The sequence below is a fragment of the Eptatretus burgeri genome, chromosome 2 (assembly GCF_056783735.1).
Source record: "Eptatretus burgeri isolate ZD-2024b chromosome 2, Ebu_testis_v1, whole genome shotgun sequence".
Lineage (NCBI taxonomy): Eukaryota > Metazoa > Chordata > Myxini > Myxiniformes > Myxinidae > Eptatretus > Eptatretus burgeri.
The window spans coordinates 119,040,484-119,061,961 of record NC_140962.1 but is presented as its reverse complement, the minus strand read 5'-3'; the positions used below and the strand labels follow the sequence as shown (position 1 = coordinate 119,061,961).

General features: G+C 45.7%; 1 protein-coding gene across 1 annotated transcript in view; it reads right to left on the bottom strand.

Moving 5' to 3' along the window:
- Positions 1 to 21,478, bottom strand: part of LOC147032931 (uncharacterized) — a 209,944-nt gene that overhangs the window by 60,583 nt on the left and 127,883 nt on the right. Inside the window, exon 20 of the mRNA XM_085850977.1 lies at positions 10,084 to 10,321. Within this exon, the coding sequence (XP_085707103.1) occupies positions 10,084 to 10,321 (238 nt within the window). The remainder of the gene's footprint in view (positions 1 to 10,083; positions 10,322 to 21,478) is intronic.

Here is a 21,478-nt window from a genome sequence, read left to right as displayed (position 1 = left end):
AGGACGAGTCGGAGGATGATGGAAATTTATACTATGGAGTTTCTGGCCCTGAGCCATATAAATTTGAGCCACTTGCAAGTGCCAGAAAACGGTCTATTTCGTGTACAAGTGGCAGGACTGACTGCTGGCAGTTCACACTGACAGACTCCACCAGACAGATTGGTTTGTAGATTTTCATTTTCTTGTTCAATGCATAAAATAATGTAAAGTTTGATTCGTCTCTGACTTGATATAATAATTTTAAACCCTCTAGTCACTCAAGAGTCAGAAATAGAATGAATCAATAATGGACCCAAATATATTATACACTGTAGCCTTGGCGTTGAAGTCTTTCTGACAGCTGAGCTTGACCCCACCAAAAGTGAACAGTTAGAACAAACCCCACTTTCAAGAGACTGTTGTGGCATATGAATACCAAAACATGTTTGATTGTTTAGCCTCATTGGGAAATATTCTACCAAATTAAAAAAAAAAGTGGAAAATTGATCAATTTTTTACAATTGAAATGAAATAGCCCAATTTGCTGATGCTGTTAAAAAGGTAATTTAATCAACAATAAGTTGATTTGTTGAGAATTTTTTTCATGCTTGTGTTTTTCAGAAAGTTTATTTACGTGTTTTTCCATGTACTCTTCAAGAATACATTTCAAGGTTTTTCTCACTTTAACTCAACAATTGATTCTGTGACAGAGCAGTATCTGGAGAACTTGTCAACCAACAACTCATATTCACAGAGTGGTGATCAGATGTGTTTATGGCTTCGTAATCCTCGGCTGTGAAATGGTCACCACAAATGACAAGTCTATCCAAAGGGTCCTCTTTACCCGTTTTCTTTGGGGGAAAATTCGCCCGTTTTGTTTGTACAAATCTTATCCACTGCAGGCGAATGTTTGATTCCTTCGGGAATTGGTGAGAGCGATTACCCGTTTTCCAGCCATTTTCACAAAACATGACGACACACGTACGAGGCATGATGTACAAATATCCAAATAACTTTGCTCTCCAATAATTCAAAATAAAAAAAGGATAATATAGACAGTCAGGTCAGGTCAGGTATATGTCAGGTTAGGTTATATCTGTGACCTGCTACAGGTACCATGTAAACCTGTACTAACCTGTTCCATGGTCGGGTTGTCGGCGACTAAACAGTCTCCCCCACCAGGTTTTCTGGTGAGGAGGGTGTTTGGATATGGACACCCAGCAGGATTAAAAACAAAACTTGTCAAAGGGCGGAGGAGCTCCTTGTGAGCCAACGGCCATCCATATCTAGTGCCCAACTGTGTCTACAGACGTCCTCCTGTAGTTGGGTTACTTTTTTATTCGGAGGTTGGTGGCAGGATTTGCACTCCGGCCACCGCAAAACCCTTCATTCCGCAAAACACAAAAACGCAAAAAAATCTGAAAACCCACTCCGTGGGAGTACCTCCTGTGCAGCTTCCCTTCACAGGGCAGCGCACCGGATGACGGGATTGGGGCAAAGCCTTCGGGACGCCCAATCTTTGATGATAGGAGGGAAACCACGGGGTAACATCCCTGGGTCAGATTGTGGGAGAGTGTGTCGGAGTGGTGCTGAGGTGTCATCCACCAGACGGCGGTCTCCTTGGGTTAACCTGAGGCGGTCCCTTGGGGTGGGTGCCTGGAATGTCCTATCCCTAAGAGAGGATGATCACCTGTCTCTGCTATCATCTGAGCTCAAGCGTTTGGACATCGGGATTGCAGCTCTCTCTGAGGTTCGGAGACCGGATTGCAGCGAGATAATGGTGGGTGGTTACACCTACTATTGGTTTGGTCGCTCTGATGGTTCCCATACCCAAGGAGTTGCTATAGCTGTGTCCAATAAGCTGACCCCAATGATAATTGAGGTAACACCAGTCAACGAGCGTATTATGAGATTAAGGATTCGTCACTCCTTAGGTGTCATTTCCCTGGTCTCTGTTTATGCTCCGACTGAGGCGAGTGATCTCACCGTGAAGGATGCATTCTACACCACGCTCGAGTCTGTGGTTGATCAGTGCCCCGGACGAGATACACTTCTAGTCTTGGAGGTTTCAATGCATCGACTGGAACTGATAGGGATGGTTATGAGGTGTGTGTTGGTCCCTATTGGTCAGGAACTATGAACCAGAATAGCACTCAGTTCCTTGACTTTGCAAGAAGTCATGGACTTAGGGTGGCTGGTTCATGGTTTCAGCGCCCACAAGCTCATCGCTGGACTTGGTATTCCAACGCTGGCGGTGCGGCAAAGGAGATTGACCATGTCCTCATTGACGGTCGCTGGAGGATGATCCAGAACTGCAGGGTCTACCGGAGTGCTCAGTTCCTCAATACTGACCACAGGCTTGTTGTAGCAACTCTAAAGCTGCACCTTAAATCCTGGAGAATGGTACCATCCCAGCCTAGGCTGGATGTTGGCAAGCTCAGGGATGAGAGAGTAGCTAAGGAGTTTGCGAACAGGCTGAGTGGACACTTGAGGGGTCTGGGTGCTTTGGGGGGTCCTGAAGAGTTGTGGAGTGCCTTCAAGACCACCGTCCTTGATGTTGCCGGTGGATGTCTTGGAATTCACCGCAGGGCAAAGAAGAATTTGCCTCTCAAGGGACACTGGATACCATTGACCAGAGTCGTAGGGCCAGGCTGAATGGCAGAGCTGACCTGTTCAGGGAGCTGAGGCGTAAAACTGTACGTGCACTGAGGGTGGACAAGGAGGCCTATGTACGAGGAATCTGTGAGGGGGTAGAGCATCACCTGTGGACAGATGATTCTCGTCCCGCTTACAGGGGAATTCGCGCATTGCGTTCACCCAAGCCCATCCTTCGGAGCACTGCAGTTAGAGCAGAGAGTGGTAGGCTCTTGACAGAGGAGTCTGAAGTGAAGGCCCGCTGGGCCGGTTACTGTGAGCGGTTGTACCAGGCTGATCCCCCAGCTGTCGAGTTGGACGTCAAGGGTGTTACAATCCCTGTTGCTGACCCTCCAATCAACTGTGGTCCACCTTCGCTTGTGGAATTACGGGCTGCAGTGAACCAGTTGAAACGGGGCAAAGCTCCAGGGATCTGTGGCATCCATGCTGAACTTCTCAAGGCTGGTGGAAATGCTGCACTCGTGTCGTTGCATGCAGTTTTGTGCTCTGCCTGGAACACAGGCATCATCCCAACTGATTGGAAGAGGGGCCTTGTTGTTCCTCTCTGGAAAGGGAAGGGTGATCGCCAAGACTGCAACAACTACCGAGGGGTGACGCTGCTCTCAGTGCCGGGCAAGGTCTTTGCTCGGATAATTCTTGATAGGATTCGCCACCATCTGCTTGAGCACCAGCATCCAGAGCAGTCAGGCTTTACTCCAAAGAGGTCAACGATTGACCGTATCCTTGCTCTTCGTGTCCTCACCGAACGCAGACGAGAGTTTTGGAAGGGGCTGCTTGCAGCCTATGTTGATCTCTGTAAAGCGTTCAATTCAGTGAATCGGGATGTCCTCTGGAGGATTCTTGGTCTTCGTGGGGTGCTACCAAAACTGATTGATCTGATGTCTGAACTCTACTCTGGTACTGAGAGTGCTGTGAAGTGTGGTTGTACCATCTCTGACTTATTTCCAGTTGTTACTGGAGTTCATCAGGGGTGTGTACTGGCCCCCACACTTTTCAGCACTTGTATGGACTGGATTTTAGGGAGGATGTCGGAGAGATCAAGCTGCGGTGCATTGTTTGGGAATGTCAAGATCTCGGACCTTGATTTTGCAGATGATGCAGTCATCTTTGTGGAGACTTTAGATATCCTTTTGGGGGCCCTCGAGGTGCTGAATGAGGAGTCGGAGCTGCTGGGATTACGGGTTTCTTGGGTCAAAACTAAGATCCAGGCTTTCGGTGACATCTTGGATGCTGCTGTCCTGTCTGTGTCTGTTTGTGGTGAGGATGTTGAGGTCGTGGAGAGATTCACTTACCTTGGCAGTGATATTCATGTCTCTGCTGGCTGTGAGTCAGAGGTCAATAGACATCTGGGCCAGGTCTGGGGAGTCATGGATTCACTGGATCATGGGGTGTGGCGCTGCCGGTACCTGTGCGGGAGGACGAATGTCCGAGTCTTCAGGTCCTTGGTACTTCCAGTCTTGCTCTATGGATGCGAGACTTGGACTCTGACCAAGGATCTGAGATGGAGACTTAATTCCTTTGGTACCAGGTCCCTTCGGAGAATCCTTGGCTATCGCTGGTCGGATTTTGTGTCCAACGAGCGGTTGCTGAGAGAGACTCGGATGAGATTTGTTACCTGCATCGTTCGTGAGCGTCAGTTGCGGCTGTATGGACATGTGGCTCGTTTTCCTGACGCTGATCCTGCTCACCAGGTTCTCTCAGCGATGGAGTCTCATGAGTGGAGGAGGCCAGTGGGCCGACCACGTGCCTCGTGGTTGCAAAAGGTTGACCATCATCTCAAGGAGATGGGGATGGGCCTGACATCTGCCTGGGGGATGGCCAGACGGAGGCCCCTGGAGTACCGGCGGAAAGTGGACGCAGCGACGCACTGTTCTGGCACATGCTCCCATACCTGACCTGATATAGACAGTTGCAAGCTCAAAAAAAGTGAAAGAACGGCCCGCTAAACTGGACACTTGTTCAATGAGCGAGTGAGCATCCGCTTTGTTTTGGAGAACGTGACGTCACCATCCATATATGGCACACGGCTTTTTTTCAACAGCCTCGAGAAATAACAACTTCCGAGTTAAATTTCATTAACTTTCCTAATAGTTAGGCAACCACAATTGTTTGCATCGAACTATTTAATGCACATATAATCATATTGATAAATTTTCAGAACATGTTTGGTGACCCGCAACCTGCTCTTAAATTATTTATTCTTGATTTTAATGTACCATGCTCTTTACAGAGCGTTGGTGCTGCATAACCAATATCATGGCAAGGGTTATACCAGGTAGTTTCTTTGTCTGTACTCTATCCTTTTAAATGCTGAACATCAAGCAAGGAAGCAGCACATACCATTCTCAAGTCTTTGGTAGAACCTGGTGTAAACTACAGACCTCCCAGACTCAGAGCAGATGCTCTAATCATGACATCACCACGTCTGGTTGTTTTTAGTCCCCTAGCGGTTTCATCGGAGGGGACTATAGGTTTGTTCTCCGTCCATCCATCGCACCTGAGGTTTTTTCAGACTTATTCCCCATACCTTTTAACATATTCAACAGAAACTGGGTACGTGGCTTTATTGTGATAAGTTCCAGGAAAAGTTAGAGTTTCAGAGAGTTTCATCCAGTTTTCGCAGTTATGCCCTTTTTGGACTTTGAAAATATCACATCAGTAGGGGACATGTATTGCAAAGCAGTTGTTGCTCTTGTTGATAATAGTATTTTCAATAAGGTTTTTTTTGTTGTTTAGTTATCTTTGGAAATATATTGCACATTAAGTTTGTGACCTGTTTGTGTGATAAACATTAAAGATACACTACCGGTCAAAAGTTTTAGAACTCCCATTTTTCCAGTTTTTACTGAAATTTAAGCAGTTTCATGTTTCAATGTACTCTGAAATTAAAGCACAGAACAAATAAACAATTGTAGATAAAAAAAATCATGGAATCGTTTTGTTGAACAAAATGTAATCGAAATTTTTGACTCATAAAAGCAGCCACCTTTTGCAGATATAACAGCCGAACACACACGTGGCATTCCTTCTACAATGGAAATCAAATATTGTTCGGAAAGTTCTTCCCAACACTGTTGCAGAAGCTCCCACAAATGTGTTGCACTTGTAGGTTGCTTTGCTTTCATCCATCTGTCAAGTTCATCTCAAACCAGCTCTAGGGGGTTTAAGTCTGGAGAATGTGCTGGCCATTCCATGATTTGAAGCCTACCGTCTTGTTCTTTTCTTCTAAGGTAATTCTGTCATTGCCTGGATAATTTTGGGTCGTTATCTTGCTGTAGCATGAACCTCTGACCAACTCGGCATAGACTAGAGGGTATTGCATGGCACTGCAAAATGCTGTGGTAGCCCTTTTGGTTCAGGGTGCCAGTCACTCTGTGCAAGTCGCCGACTCTGGGTCTCACAAAAGAGCTGCAGATCATCACGCTTCCTTTTCCATGTTTGACAGTTGGTGTCACACACTGAGGAACTATCTTTTCGCCTACTCGACGGCATACAAAAACCCTGTGTGATGAATCGAAGATTTCAAATTTTGATTCATCGGTCCATAAGACCTTTTTCCAGTTTTCAGTAGTCCACTGGTGGTGCTTCATGGCCCAGGCAAGCATGTTTTTCTTATTTTGCCATCTTAGCAATGGCTTTCTTCCTGCCACTCGACCTGTCAAACCTGCAGCTCGAAGTTTTCTCTTCACAGTTGAAACTGAGACTTCCTTACTTCGACCAGTGTTAAGCTGTGCTTGAAGCTGCTGTCCTGTGAGCCGCCCATCACTCAAGCTGTTGACTCTCAGAAACTTGTCTTCTGATTGTGTTGTAGCTTTGGGTCTGCCAGACCTCTTCCTGTCAGAGTTTCCTCCAGTTTCCAAATGCCTTTTGATGGTGTAGGAAACTGTACTCACTGACACCTTGGCGTCTTTGCAATTTCTCAAAAAGAAAGACCTCCACATTTAATTGTTATAATGGTCTGTCTGTCTTCCTTTGTTAATTTTCTTTTTCTCGCCATTATGATAGCAATATGCTCCTTCCTGCAATGAATTATTGTTGCGGAAATGGCCCTTATTGGACTCCTAAATAAAGGATTAGCTCAGATCCCCCATTAAATGCATGTATAGATAGGTTGTTTGGTAAAAAGGACGTTATATGTGTGTGTCGGGAGGTGTAAGAGACTGATTTTATGTTCGTACAGTGGTGGTGAAACAAGGGCCCCCTATTCTTCCTCCCCTCTACGGACGATAGGCCCCGCACAGTCGGCTGGGAGGGTGTGGCCAAGGGGAGGAGGTGGAGCTAAGGGGAGGAAGTGACGCGAAGGGGAGGGGCCTTTGGTCGGCTTCGCCGAGAGAGGCGTGCTCGTGGAATGAAAGGAGAAACTGTGAGAGAAAAGGATTTCCGTTTTGGACGAGCGTCGGGTTCTCGAGGCGTGCTCGGAGTCGCTTCGAAGAGAGAAAACAAAGGCTTCGTGAAAAGAGCTGTGTGTGGAGAACAGTCGCTCTCGAAAGAGTGCTCGTGTGTCGAAGGAGCGAACGTAAGAGAGGCTGCCTGCACATCGAGCCGGCGATCGACTCTTGTGGGGAGGTGATCGACAGATTCGGCCTGCGTGTGGCCGTGGAGCCTCCGTCCGTACTCACCTCATGGCTCGACACATTGTCGATCTGTCGCGGAGCTCGACCCCTCGACTTGGGCCTTGTCTGGAGAACAGGCCAGGCCTGGATTTGTATGCTGGACCGTGAGAGAGATCGGCTGAGGCCTATCGTCGACCTTACGCGGGGTCAGAGTGCGTGGAGACCATGTGTGGTGCGAAAGGGGTAAAGGGAGGACAAGCTCCATTTCGCCACGCGGCACGTTCGAGCGGGAGTTCGAGTCTGTGGACATCCGCCTGTTGCGAGCGGCATTCGTGCTTTTGACACTGTCCTCTCGTCCATGAGACATCACCAATTACTCAGTCTTGTCATGCATGCATGCTGTCTGTCTTTCTGTCTTTGTCTGCACATTGTCTAAGGCATATTTCAGTAGCAACCCCTTCGAAACCTTTAGTCCGTGGTTCCCTAGTGAGAACGGGTTGAGGACTGTTATTAAAACCATTGTCATGAATTTTGCTTGTGTTGTGATCCCCGATGTTCCCCAATAAATCTGGTTAAGTCGTATGAAGTTAATTCGTACAATTCGTATGGATTAATTTGTTTCGCGTCGAGGAACGATCCGTTCGATTGGCATATAAAACCAAAATGGTTACAGACTGGCAGAAAACGCTCGGCATCTGACACAACCAGTCTGTAACCAGGGGTTCTATTTCCCCAACTGGCAAGGTACAAGGATTACGTTGGTATCGCGATTGAAGGCGCGTGACCCGAGGCCTGTGCTGAGCCGGCAGGCATTATAAACCCCAGAGATGGTGGTGGTGACGGTGGCGCCTAGGACCGGGTGAGAATCCCGCCACCCCGGATCCGCAACAATATTGTCCAAATAATGCTTCAGAGAGTGTAGCAACACAGTCTGTTCCAATACTGCTTATACACAGAGGGTTTGTAACTAATCAACAAAAGTTGGGACACCTGTGGGAATTGTTTGCATCAACTTTCAAGGCTTAATCTACTTCCATTGCTGCAGAACAGCAGCAGTTGCGAACCCATTACTTGTTCCCTGAAAAGGGCCTTTTTAACAACTCTGAAATTTACATTTTTTCAGTTTTTTGGAACCTAAACGTTTTTTTAACCTCTGGCAGTTTACCGCTGATCTTTGTACCATTTCAGGTTATTCACTGGACTTGAGCTGCTTAAATTTCAGTAAAAACTGGGAAAATGGGGGTGTTCTAAAACTTTTGATCGGTAGTGTACCACGGTGCTTTTCGAGCTCAGCGAGTTATCACCAGCACTGAACAAATTACAAATTACTGTTCTCATTAAGTTGGGAAGGCAATGGCAAACTTCCCACTGCCAAAGCAGTCATGGGGAAACTACCCTAAGACTGCTTTGGCAGTGCTGGCACCCTTGATAGGGTATGGTACACAATGATTTTTTTTTCCAAGGAAAGTTTAGTCTATCCATCCATTCATCAGGACCTTAAAATGCACAGAGCATCAAGGCTGCTAAAGCAGTCTCCTGGACTATTGGGCACATCACCACTCTGACACAAGATACTCGAATGGCTCAATCATCCCAGCAAGCTGGTCCTCATTTTGCCGACCTCAGAAGGATGACAGGCTGAGTCAATCCAACCTGATATTAATTCAACAGCCATGGGGGATTTGAACTCAGGACTCCAGGATCCAAACCCCACCAACCTTACCATGAAGCCAACACCAGGCATACAAGAAAAGTTTAGCGAATGATGGAAATGAAAATTAAACTGTCGTTTAATCAACCAAAGAAGGTAGAATGATCGAGGGACAATGTAACCAATGATATCTTGACAGGCAATAACTAGCATGTCGATTGCATGTAAGGATTGTTTGAACAGAAAGGGAGTCATTTGAGGAGCTATTATCGATGGATGTATTTTTTGTTCCACAACCACGATCCTTTCTACCCTCATTAACCCCCCAAGCCCACCTATTTTCGTGTTCCCAGTTTTTCCTTCCACTTCTGTGGATGAAAGTTTGCGGCTGTACGCATATTGTTCACCCCTATGTCCTCCCCTTGCTCTCATTCTGTCCTACATCCTCTATTTCTCCAAGTTCCCCTCTACTCTGACCCTCAACTCTGCTGATGGTGTGTACCACATTTCAACCTGTATAAAAAAGTTTGAATTTTGTGGAATTGTCCAACAAAATTAAAATGGTACGAGTAGATTGAAGAAAATGAAGACTGACCCACACAAAAGCAGTTTTGCTACAAATGGAATGTTTAAGTACCATTAAAGGTGTTCCTTACAGCAGGTGCCATGATGGGGCATAAACGAAGTTCAATATACATGATACTCACAATAATCTAAGACAGACCAAGGATTCTTTTACAAAAGATGACTGGTGTACCAAACTCTGTTACAGAGCGCTGGTTCGCCCACAGCAGGTTCTTGGCAATGGTTATACTGGGTGGTTTGGCATTGCCTTCCCAGCAGTAGTTTGGGCAGGAATTTGGACATGGTGCTGGTGATAGCTCACCTACTCTTCCTGAAGGACACCGTGGGATCTTTAATGTCCATCTGAGTAATTGTGAAACACCAGGATGACAGTCTATTGTTGAGTCAGGATTCATAACCCAAGCAAGACAGCTCAGAGGTGGGTGTGCGTACCTCTAAGTCATCCTGCCAGCCCTTTCAATACACAAGTGCAATTAGTATGAAAATACATCAATGTTTATCTTGTTTTTAAGGCTTGTCTTAAACTATTGCGAGTATCTCATTTATCGAACTTTTTTATATATATATATATATATATATATATATATATATATATATATATATATATATATATATATATATATATATATATATACACACATGTATCGGTAGGTGTTGTACCTTCAATCTGGTAAGCAGAAGTCGCTAGGCTCCAACCGAAATCCTCAGGAAAGCGGCTCGACTGGATGGAATCACGCTCGTCCTGCAGCTCGTTCTTCAGTTTTTCCCACACATTTCTTCCTCTGACACCTAGCAGGCCAAACGTGAAGAGGCACAGCAACAGCCAGGTGTGGGCGGCATGCGATGGACACCGCAGAGACATTGCTTGTCCCTGGGTGAGTTTATCTGTGGTGTGAGGATTTTAAGGCAGCTTGTCTCCTTCCTTTACATGCCATTAACGTGGGCGTATTTATTTACTGAGGATCAAGGTGACAGCAAAGTCTGTCTGATAGTTTTGGAAAGCTGCTTCTCAACACCTGACAAGCAGGCACTCTCGTATTTTATATCCCTTTTTTATTTAAAAAAAAATACAAAATCCTCACAAGTTATGTACACAAATTACTCCTGCAGTCGGTATTCTGCATGGGAAAATTACATGTTTTTCATGATAGGGATATTAATAATGATCGTCATTTGGACTTTGTTTCCATGTCCTTGTCACCTGTGCCATTAGACACGTTGTTGTGCAAGGTTGCATAAGTAGTGTCCTTGTGATCGCACAGCTTGCCACTCTTATAATTATACAAAAATCATGCTTGCTTTGTTTTCTATACCATGGTCACACCAATAATATAGTGTGCATCTGTACCTGTGTGTGTGTGTACATGCATGCATGTGATTTCAGCAAAGCATGTTTGTGTAGCACAAAAGAATGGAGTGGTGCGTGCGTGTGTGAAATTTGATCAATTTTGCAAACAATTACATGTTGAAAATACTAAAAGTGTTCCATATTTATATGGATAACCCACTTGTAATTCTGTCCCACTTCAAACTGTTTCCGAGTTGGACAAACAATGCAAAGAGAGACAGAGACTATAAAACACCCGCTGTATTTGAGAACTGTCTTCTGGATTAATGATTTCCTTGGACTTCAGTTTACGATCACATGGCCCCCCCATAAAGCAATAATACTTTACTTAACACAAATATTGGGCCTCGACAGAATAAGGCCAATAAAATGATCCAGTTTGTTATCTTGTTGCTCACATCGAGCCGGAAGATGGCAGGAAGCATTCTTGAGGATAAAACAGTGACCTTGAATGATGGTATTGCACATTTTATCTTTGGATGATATCTATCTATAATTCCAGCAATCTCTGTGTGTCTGTGACCGCTGTTTCTCGACAACCACTGGTCCAATCTAATTGAAACTTACCAGGTATATTGCTGGGGACCTGAGTATGTGCCTTTTCAAGGTTTGATATTAATTGGACAAGTGGTTCCCAAGTTATGGCCATTTATTTACCAAACCAATGGCAGGACACGGTGCTGTGACATCACAATTAACGTCATAATTCTTCTTTTTTTTTTGCACGTACGGCCACGCACGTACGGGCACACGAGAGTGAAAGAACGGCCTGTGTAGTTGTTGTTTCTGGCACGCGGTTTGAAAGATTTTCTTTTTTGCACGTACGGCCACACACGTCACAATTGACGCTGGGGACCTGAGTATGTGCCTTTTCAAGGTTTGACATTGTCCTTCTTCATCCGTTTCAGCTGTTTCCCAAGTGTTTCCCGAGTTATGTATATTGCTGGGGACCTAAGTATGTGCCTTTTCAAGGTTTGATATTAATTTGACAAGTGGTTCCCAAGTTATGGCCATTTATTTACCAAACCAATGACAGGACACGGTGCTATGACATCACAATTGACGTCACAATTCGTTTTTTTCTTTCTTTTTTGCATGTACGGCCACTCACGTACGGGCACGCACATACGGGCCCGTACTAGTTATCCTAATAGTGATTAATACGGTTAACTCGTTAAGTCCATTGAAAAAAACCGTTTCGTTAATATTAGTAATATTTCAACAGCCATGTGAGCTTTCTCATTGAGCAGAAATGTCCTCGGTGGTTTTTCTGGAGGAGAGGATAAGGAAACATCTTTTTTAAAATTATGATTCACGAACAGAGTACCCGCCCTATGGGCGATCTTGTTCAAAGCATGCAACACGTTATTCTGATGCATACCTTTATTTGGGCGGTGTATAGGCAACATAGAGTTCTGTATACAGAAGAAATAATAATAAAAATAATCCATGAAGTGATGTGCATGAAGTAAAAACAAATCTGATGCTTATAATTCAAAACACCTCACGACACTGGAAAACGTGGGGACAGGAATATTGTTCTGTAAATGGTGGAAACTTGTAATACCTGGAGGCGGCACGACACGATACACATTTACATCGAGAATTTGCATCTACCTCCCCCCACCCCCACCCCCAAGACCACCGGCAGAGATAAAAAAAATATCCCTATGCACTAATTGGAGTCACGTTGATCCGATGTAGCAAGTCTGGATGGAATCAGTCCACAACTGTAGAAGGTGTACCGTGACAAACAAATAAAGAAACACACAAACACTGATCTGTGAATTATAGTGAGGATAAGTGAAGACAAGTCTGAAGACGACAATGGTTCACGAGCGGTATTTGACAATGTAGATTGTTTCAGAAGTCAAGGATGAGACAATGTGATAATGTTTGGCCAAGTTATAAAAATGATCAACATGATGTGGTACGAGTGACAGGTTATTAACTGCAAAATGTCGAAAACCCAGTTTCGTTCAACAACTTTCCAAATTTGACCTTTGCATAACCTTTAAAGGTCCCAAAACAATGTTGTGGACATTAAAATAAGGAAACAGGATATGTGCAAAAGCTTATTGGAGTTAGTTCGTCGATGAAGGTCGAAACCCAGTTTGATTCCCACAACTTTGAAAATTTGACCTTTGTGAACTTTAATGGTCAAAGGTCAAGGATTATGACCTTTGGTGCAAAGCTTCCTCTGGAACATTCCAGAAACAATATAACGTCATATAGGCTATATGGAATTTCGCACTGCTTGGATTAACCAGACTTTGATGAAATCAGCGTAAAAACAAACATGAAGGGGGCGCCAAGGGCAAGGTGTTCGAGATAGAGCAAAATAGTTTGAAGACTTTAGGTGGGGAATGACCTCAAGATTATGCCGAAAAAATATTGTCATCCTAGCTCTCAAAGTTTGGGCGATCGTATGATTTTTATGTTAAAATTCGCAATTTTCTAAGTTCGTGACCTTGTGACCTTGACCTTGGGACGAAAATGAAAAATCGAGCTCTGTGGGGCTATGCAGGTGCCATTGGGCTAACCAAATACCAAAACCCCTGTCAGATTTGACAAACCCCCTCGGAGAAGATGGATTTTTATGTCAAAATTCGCAATTTTCTAAGTTCCTGACCTTGTGACCTTGACCTTGGGACGAAAATGAAAAATCGAGCTCCGTGGCGTTATGCAGGTGCCATTGGGCTAACCAAATACCGAAACCCGTCAGATTCGACAAACCCCCTAGAGGAAGATGAAAATTGAATTTGGCTACCGCCTAAAAACACGTGTTTTTTGGGCGTGGTTCCTCCCATAATGGGCGCACCATGCCCATTCTCAGGAAAACACAACTAGATCATCATATAAACCTCCCACCAAAATTTTATCAGGATCGGATCAAAACACACGGAGATATGCTCGGGACAGACAGACAGACAGACAGACAGACAGACACACACACCAATAACAAATATAGTGGTCAATTATTTTTTCGTGAAAATATTTTTTCGTGAACCAAAAGGGGGAAATGATTGCGAATTTAACGTTCCATCTTTATTTAGTTTTAACAATGTTCTTAACAAACGGGTACAGGAAGAACACAGGCATGATAGGCCAAATGGCCTTTTCATGTGCCAAAGTTCCCTGTGTATCATTGTTAATAACAGGAAGAAATGGGGTGGGAAGGTCGACAGAGTTGGGGGTGAGGGTGCATGCAGTTGGAAGAGGGAGATTGAGATGTTGTGATGACTTTGGATGTGGAAGGGGGGTTGAGTACTTGGGTTTGAGGCAGTTGAGGACTTGAAGAAGAAAAGGGGAGAGGATGACAGAATTGGGTTAGGGGAGCAGAGGCAGAGAGGGGACAGAGTTGGGATCGAGTGGTTTGAAGCTTTTGAGGAGGGGGTGGGGGGAGTTGAGGACTTTGGGTTGGGAGGGGTTTGAGGATTTGAAGAAAGGGGGAGGGGAGCACAGTTTTTGGGTATGGTGGTTGGGGGGCAGAGTTGGGAGGGGGGGGTTGAGGACTTGGGATTGTGTGTGTAGAGGGGGGGGGGGTTTGTCACATTTTACATTTTCACATTATATTGTAGTCGCATTTTACATTTTCAGAATTTCCATGGGTCCCAGATAGTCCTATTGGGTCTTTAGGGTCTTCTTGATATTTTGGGTTCTCAAGGTAGTTTGGCTTCTTGAGGTATTTTGGGTCGTTGTGGTCTTTTGTGTTCTTGGGTCATTTGGATCCCCTGGATCTTTTGGGTCCTCATGGTCTTTTGTGTCCTCGTTCATTTGAATCTCCCAGGTCTTTTGGGTCCTCGGTCATTTGAATCTCCTGGGTATTTTGGGGTCTCAAGGTTTTTTGTGTCCTCGGGTCATTTGGATCCCCTGGGTCATTTGGATCTCCTGGGTCTTTTGGATCCCCTTGTTCTTTTGGGTCCTCAAGGTCTTTTGCATCCTTTGGGTCTTTTGGGTCCTTTGGGTATGTTAGGTCTTTGAGGTCCTCAGGGTCTTTTTGGTACTGCGGGCCTTTTGGGGGTTTTGGTTTCTTGGGGTCTTTAGGGTCATTTGGGTCTTCAGGGTATTTTTGGTCTTTTGAGTGTTTGGGGTCTTTGGAACATTTTTTGATCTTCATGGTCTTTTTTGGTATATAAGGGTCTCCAGGGTCTTTTGAGTCATTGGGGTCTTTTCAGTCTTTCAGGTATTTTGGGTCTTCAGGGTATTTTAGGTCTTTTGGGTCTTCATGATCTTTCAGGGTCTTTTAGGTATTTTGGGTCTGTGGGGTTTTTAAGGGTCTTCAGTGTATTTTGAGTCTTGATGGTCTTTTTGGTCTTTGGGGTCTCTTGGGTCTTCTGGGTTATTGGGGTTGTTTTGGGTCTTTGGCATCCTCTGGGTACTTTAGGTTAAGTATTTCAAGTTACAAATGTGGGTGATGTCAGGTCAGCTGTCCAACCAATGGGTGAAGAGCAGATATACATACATACATAATCACAAACATTGGCTCCAATAAATATCTATATATATACATAGTAAACCTGCCTTCACTGGTCTGTTCTATGTAAAGTAGACCAATTCTGTTCGGTGATGTTCCTCAGCCTGCAAAGCTAATACTCGGCGGCCTCGGCTTCACTTTTTAACCTCCCTAATCTTTGCTCGTTCGCTTGTGATAGCTAGCTAAAAAGTATAGCGATCCAGAGTCATGAATACCAAGTACAATATCACTGAGTTTCGTGGACCATTGATGCTTCGTCTGGGAGTAGATAACAAATACTTAACTCCATTATAGTGTTGATGGTGAGGTGGAAAGGAAGAAACAAAATGAATCAAATGTGATTGACTCACTCGATGATCAAAATTCTATGAAATAAAGAAGAAAGTTTGTTTGTGTGTTTATTTGTTCGTTTATGCATATGCACCTTGCAGGAACCAATGCAACCAAACCTTGCATGGCCTCGTCTTTCATCAAGAGGAAGGTTGAAAGTTATGTTTGGATTAAAAACAAATTACCCCAGATAAAACCAGATAATTGGCCTTCAGGCCTCGATTGGGTCTTGTACTGACAGCATACACTGCCTGTTTTGTTTTCCCGGGAGCGATCGAGCAATATGTAATGTGAATATCGTATTGTTACGAATTTCGGTCCGCCCGGCGTGCGATCGGCCACGGAACTCAAATTGCGACCGCGTCGCCCACCGGAACGGACAATTCAGTCGTGACCCTCCGTGGAACTACCGCCAGGAGCTAGTCACGGGTGGGTCTTTCGACCACACCACAATCATGCCAATCGGCCACCCGCGCAGGATAGGGTTGTTCGCCAAACTCGACCTACTTAAGTAACTGCGCGGGTAGTAAACCGGGCGATCGTACCTCGCTGCTGGCCGGCCTAGGACACGAACCGCTTAAGCGGTCCATTCCGTGCTTCAATAAATAACCGAGCAGTGTTATCGCCGGCCCCGACGGACATGATTATTTAATGGGTGCTTACACCCTTCTACCAATTCCTTCCGTGATGTAAGATGGAACTTTCAAACAAAGGAAAGGACGCAACGAAACGGGGAACAGTTCGACAAGCACATTTATTACGCTCTCAGACAAGGCAAGCACGTATTCACAGCCATACAGTAAGAATGCAATTTACAAGCAAGAGTTACAACCGAATAAAGCAATGTTTATTTACATGCACTTAAACAGTTTCTACTTTACAAGACAAGGCGCCACAACACGCATTCAAAGAAAACACAAGAAAAGACCCCCTCAAAGGCAAGGGAGTCAGACTGGGCCCGTGGGCCTAATGCGTGGAACCTGGAGGAGCGGCCAGGTCCACGAGACAAGGGTCTTACGCGCGCCCTCGTGGCGCGATGGCGGGCAAGCTGCAATGTCAGCGTAGCGACGCCTGGCTTCGTGCCCTTGGCGTGGTCGGCAAGCTCTCTCCGGCGCTCCCCGTCTGCCTTTAACGTCGGCTTCGAGCTCCGTCTCCCGACTCGACTGCCCCGCCGACACTGCAGACTTGACTTCTTCTGCCGACACTCCGCCGCTGCCACTCCACTGCTCCCACGTGGTTCTTGACTTTCTGCCGACGTACTGCACCTTTTTTTCTTCGTTGTGCTCGCGCTTATATAACCCGGGGGAGGGGCATCTATGTAAACTTCTGGATCACAGTGGGTTCGGAGGCGGGGCTATGCCACCCGATGCTGTCATTGGATGGAAGAAAAGGGGGCGTGAAGCATTCCTGATCCGATTTTTGAGGCGAAAGGAACGCATTCACAGCCCATGGCACGACGTGTGGTAGAAAGGCGGAGGTGGTGGGAGTTTGGTTGTTGGCGGGCGTCGTTTGAGAATGGTGGTGAAGCGATGTTTGCGGGATGGAGTTGTGGAGGTAAAGAGGCGAAGGTGGTGGTGTTTGAGTTGTTGGGGTATGATTGGTCCAAAATAATGATAGAGAAAAGAAAAATGGCTAACTCAAAAGATCGCAGCCCGGTGAACACGGAAATTCCCTCTAAACAACGGTGGGGAAACCTAACTACACAATTACTTATCGTCAGAACTGATTTGAGGACCCTTTATGGTGTATTGCGAATTTCGACAGCCGTAACAGTATGTTGATGTTGTTGTGAATTGCTGTCAACAACGCAAATTTAATTATCTTGTGTTTACACGTGCGCCTGTTCTTAAAAGGATTACTTTGCACAGGTTCATTATAAACGCCTCCATGTTTCGGCCTCGAGTGAGTATTGGGTGGTCGCTAGACTACCGTTATTCTCAGGTTTTCCATCTGTCTGTATGTATGTAATGGACAGCTCTGGAGGCCAGAGGAGTCGACCGATTTTGATGAAACTTGACTGGTAGTTCATACCAGGATCTAGTTATATGCTTTTGAGCATGGTTGCTATGGTCGCCACCATTGCCTAGCAACGGGACTTTTAAATTTTTGAAAAATCCGAAAAATATTTATATATTTTTTTTTTCAAAAATCAAAAATCGGCTTCCACGCTTTTATGCGCACTATAATCAACCTCTTTGTCAAAAAATTTCAGCCCAATCCGTCAAAAACTGTATGACTCGTATGCAATTTTATAGCGACCACCCATGTCGCCTACCGGCTTGTATTGCTTATAGACTGCTATGGTTTTCCCAGGAGTGATCGAGTAATATCTTTTGTGATCGTCATGCAAGAAATTTTTAAATTCATATTTCATTGAATTTACCCAAGCAATTCGGGGTACTTCAGCTGGTTCAGCAAGTTTTTCAACATATCAACAAATTTTATTTTGGTTTGGCACACCAGCAAGCAAATTAATTGCTTTCACTTGTAATCTATCATATTATGCCTGGTGTTGGCTTAATGGTTAGGGTGGTGGGCTTTGGATCCTTGGGTCCTGAATTCAAATCCTGCTCAGCTGTTGAATTAGTACCACGTGGGGTTAACTCGACCTGTCATCCTTCCAAGGGTGCCCAAATGATTGCCAGCATGCTGGTATACTGTGTCGGAGTGGCGACCCATCCAGGATTGTGCCCAATAGCCAAAGAGACTGCTTATGCAGCACCAACGCTCTGCACAGAGTATGGTCCCAATCTCCTCCTCCTATCATACTATAAAATGCAGATATGTCCGTATGTATTGTTGCGAATTCGCGCCCGCCGACGTGCGATTGGCCGCTCGACTCGAATGGCGGCCGCCTCGCCCACCGGAACGGACAATTCTGTCGTGACCCTCTCGGAACACCGCCGGGAGCTAGTCACGGGTGGGGGTTTAACCCCACCACGACCGTGCCAATTGCCCACCCGCGCAGGATAGGGTTGCTCACCAAATTCGATCTACCTAAGTACCTGCGCGGATGGTCGACCGGGCGATCGTACCTCGCCGCAGGCCGACTCCGGACACGAACCGCTAAAGCGGTCCGTTCCGTGCTATCGGGATAACCGAGCGGTGTTATCATCGGCCTCGACGGTTCCGATTAATTATTGGGCGTTTTAAGCCCACTACGAACCCTTTTACGTGAAGCAGGATGGAGGGTCAATAAAGAAAAGACGAAGCGAAACGGGAAAGCAGTTCACACAATGCACATTTATTACCCGACACACAGAAAGCACACATATACAGCCAAACAGTCAGAATGCACCTACATCAGGAACACAAAAGAAACAACGACACAGAGTTACAACCGAATATGCGCACACATGACAACACTTACACAGTTCTACTTTACAAGACACAGCGCCGACACACATTTACTCAAAAGCAAAGGAAAGAAGCCACCCTCATAGACAAGGGGGCAGACGGGCCTGTAGGCCAATATGTGCGAGGGAACTGAAGGAGCGGCCAGGTCCGCGAGACCGGGTGGGTCCTACCCGCGTCCTCGTGGCGCGTTGGCGGACGAGCTGCAGACGTGGCCGCGTGGCTGTGCCCAGACTCCGTGCTCCTTCACGGGTTTCGTTGGCACGACGTTTGGAGTGGGGTGGGAACGGGGCCCCCTTTGTTGCACTATCTCAGAGCGGGGGAAAAGGGGGAATTGTTGATGCTCTGGGGGAGGGAGAATGGCTGGCTGGCTTGGGTCCCGCGACGAGCGATCTCCCGCCGCGACCTCGTCGCTGACCGCCGTCCTTCTCGCCTCGGACCCGAGCTCCTTGGCCACTTCCCACAACTCTCCTCAGCCGACTGCAGAGCCCAACTCGACGCCTTCGCCTCCCGACTCCACTCTCTGCCACACTCCGCCGCTGCCACACTCCGCCCGATGACTCTCTTACCAAAACTCTCACTCTCTGCCAAAACTCTCCGCCCTCTGCCACGATTCACCTTGCGCTCGGCGTTTTATAGGCCGGCAGGAGAACCAATATGCAAATTTCCGGATCAGGATGAGCTCGGGGGCGGAGCCACGCTTGTCCATTGGACAGAGGAAAAGTGGGCGTGAACCTCCCCTGATCCGAGAATTTGTATATTTCGATTTCACATGGACCCGCCTGGAGGCGGGGCCAAGCCGCTCCGCGCTTGCTGATTGGATGGATCAGAAGTGGGCATGTGGCATTCTTGATCCGAATTCTTCCTCGGAAAGGCAGCTATTTGCACTTGCGGCTCGGTGCGCATCACTTGAATGAGCCCAAGACAGCCCGACGCTCAGTGTTCACAGGTGGTGCGGGAATGGCCGTAGAGGGAGGGAGGTGAGGGTTTTTGGTGGTGGTTTGATGGTTATGGCGGTTGAGACGTGGTTGGTTCAAAATAAAGATAGAACAGAAAAACGGCTATCTCAAAGGCCGCAGCCCGAATGAATCACATAAATTCCCTCGAAACAACGGGTTTGGGGCTAACTACACATGTACTTAGAGTTGTCTTACCTACGGGACCTGAATGGTGGTTTGCGAATTTCCACAGCCGTAACAGTATGTATGTTGCTGAAATAGCACTCCCTGGTGGTATGTGTGCCAGCCCAGGAGTGGATGGGAAACTGAAGCTATAATTTAATTGGATATGAAAATGTACACACAAATTAATTTAATTTGAAACTTAAGTTAATCAAATGTCGTAATATGTTGTCCAACTATGCCTACTGCAAAATGGACTTGGTTGAAAGTGACAAGAAGGTGATTTGTGTTCTACAGTGCTCAAGTATACACTGTAATTCAATTAAAATAGAATAATGCAAGAGCATTCGTTGGATATTGAGATGTTTAAGTAGTTTATGAAAATGCATGCATCCATGGGTGCAGCCTGGTGTGGTTAAGTGGGGTCATGTGAACCGCCCATGTTCCGAGGCTGTGCTGTGCTGTGTTGTGCCCGTGTCCAAAATAAACCTGTTGTTCCCACTTCAGAGCCTTCGTCCCTGTCCAATAAGTATATTACAGATATCCATTATAATCAAGAAGAAAATGAAAAAGCTGATTGTTTTTTTCAGGAAAGTTGCTTTGATGTCTATCTAACACCAGGGAGTGAAGTCCCCAAAAATCCCAATTGAGGAAAACTCAGAATCCAAGATGGCAACCGTCACAATTCGTGAATATCAGGAAAACAATAAGAGCCATTACTTTTTTTTATTACTTGTCATAGGAAGATGATTTTGGGTCGAGACCCAGGTTTTGTGGTATGAGGAATTCAAAGGAATCTTGTTTTTGTCGGGTGAATATCAGTCGCATTCATGGTGTGCACAAGATGCTTCTCACTGGTGAGTGTACCATCAATATTGTGCTGAATGACATGGTGGTTCAACAACTATCTCAAATTATGGATGACTTGATGGCAGATGCAGCCAGGCAAAGTCGCATTGGGAGATTGTGGAGAGAATATATAAAACTTGCACGTACATGTGGTATTGCACTTCATTTAAGCAGAGCGCACAGGAGATTGGGATTGTATCTTCATGCCATCAGTGGATCAAGGAGAAAAGGACATAAAATGTCATAGCACATGTGGTTTTATTAATTTTGCTGTACGGAGTTAAAGGGTTAGCCCATATTTACAAAACCTATGTGTATGCGCAACTGACTCGAGTGATCATGTGACACACAAGAACATTTGTGACATGTGACATTTGCCAAGTTTGAACAATATCACACCGTGCATGTCTGAGAAATGGTTGGGGACACTTTTAAGTGACAAAATGGCCAACGATCGGCCATCTTGGATCTGATGTTGGGGGAGAAAAAAAAATGACGTGCACATGTAATCCATCATTCATTATCTGTGTGCCAAGTTTGAACATCGGCAAAAGCATGTCCGAGAAATGTTTGAGG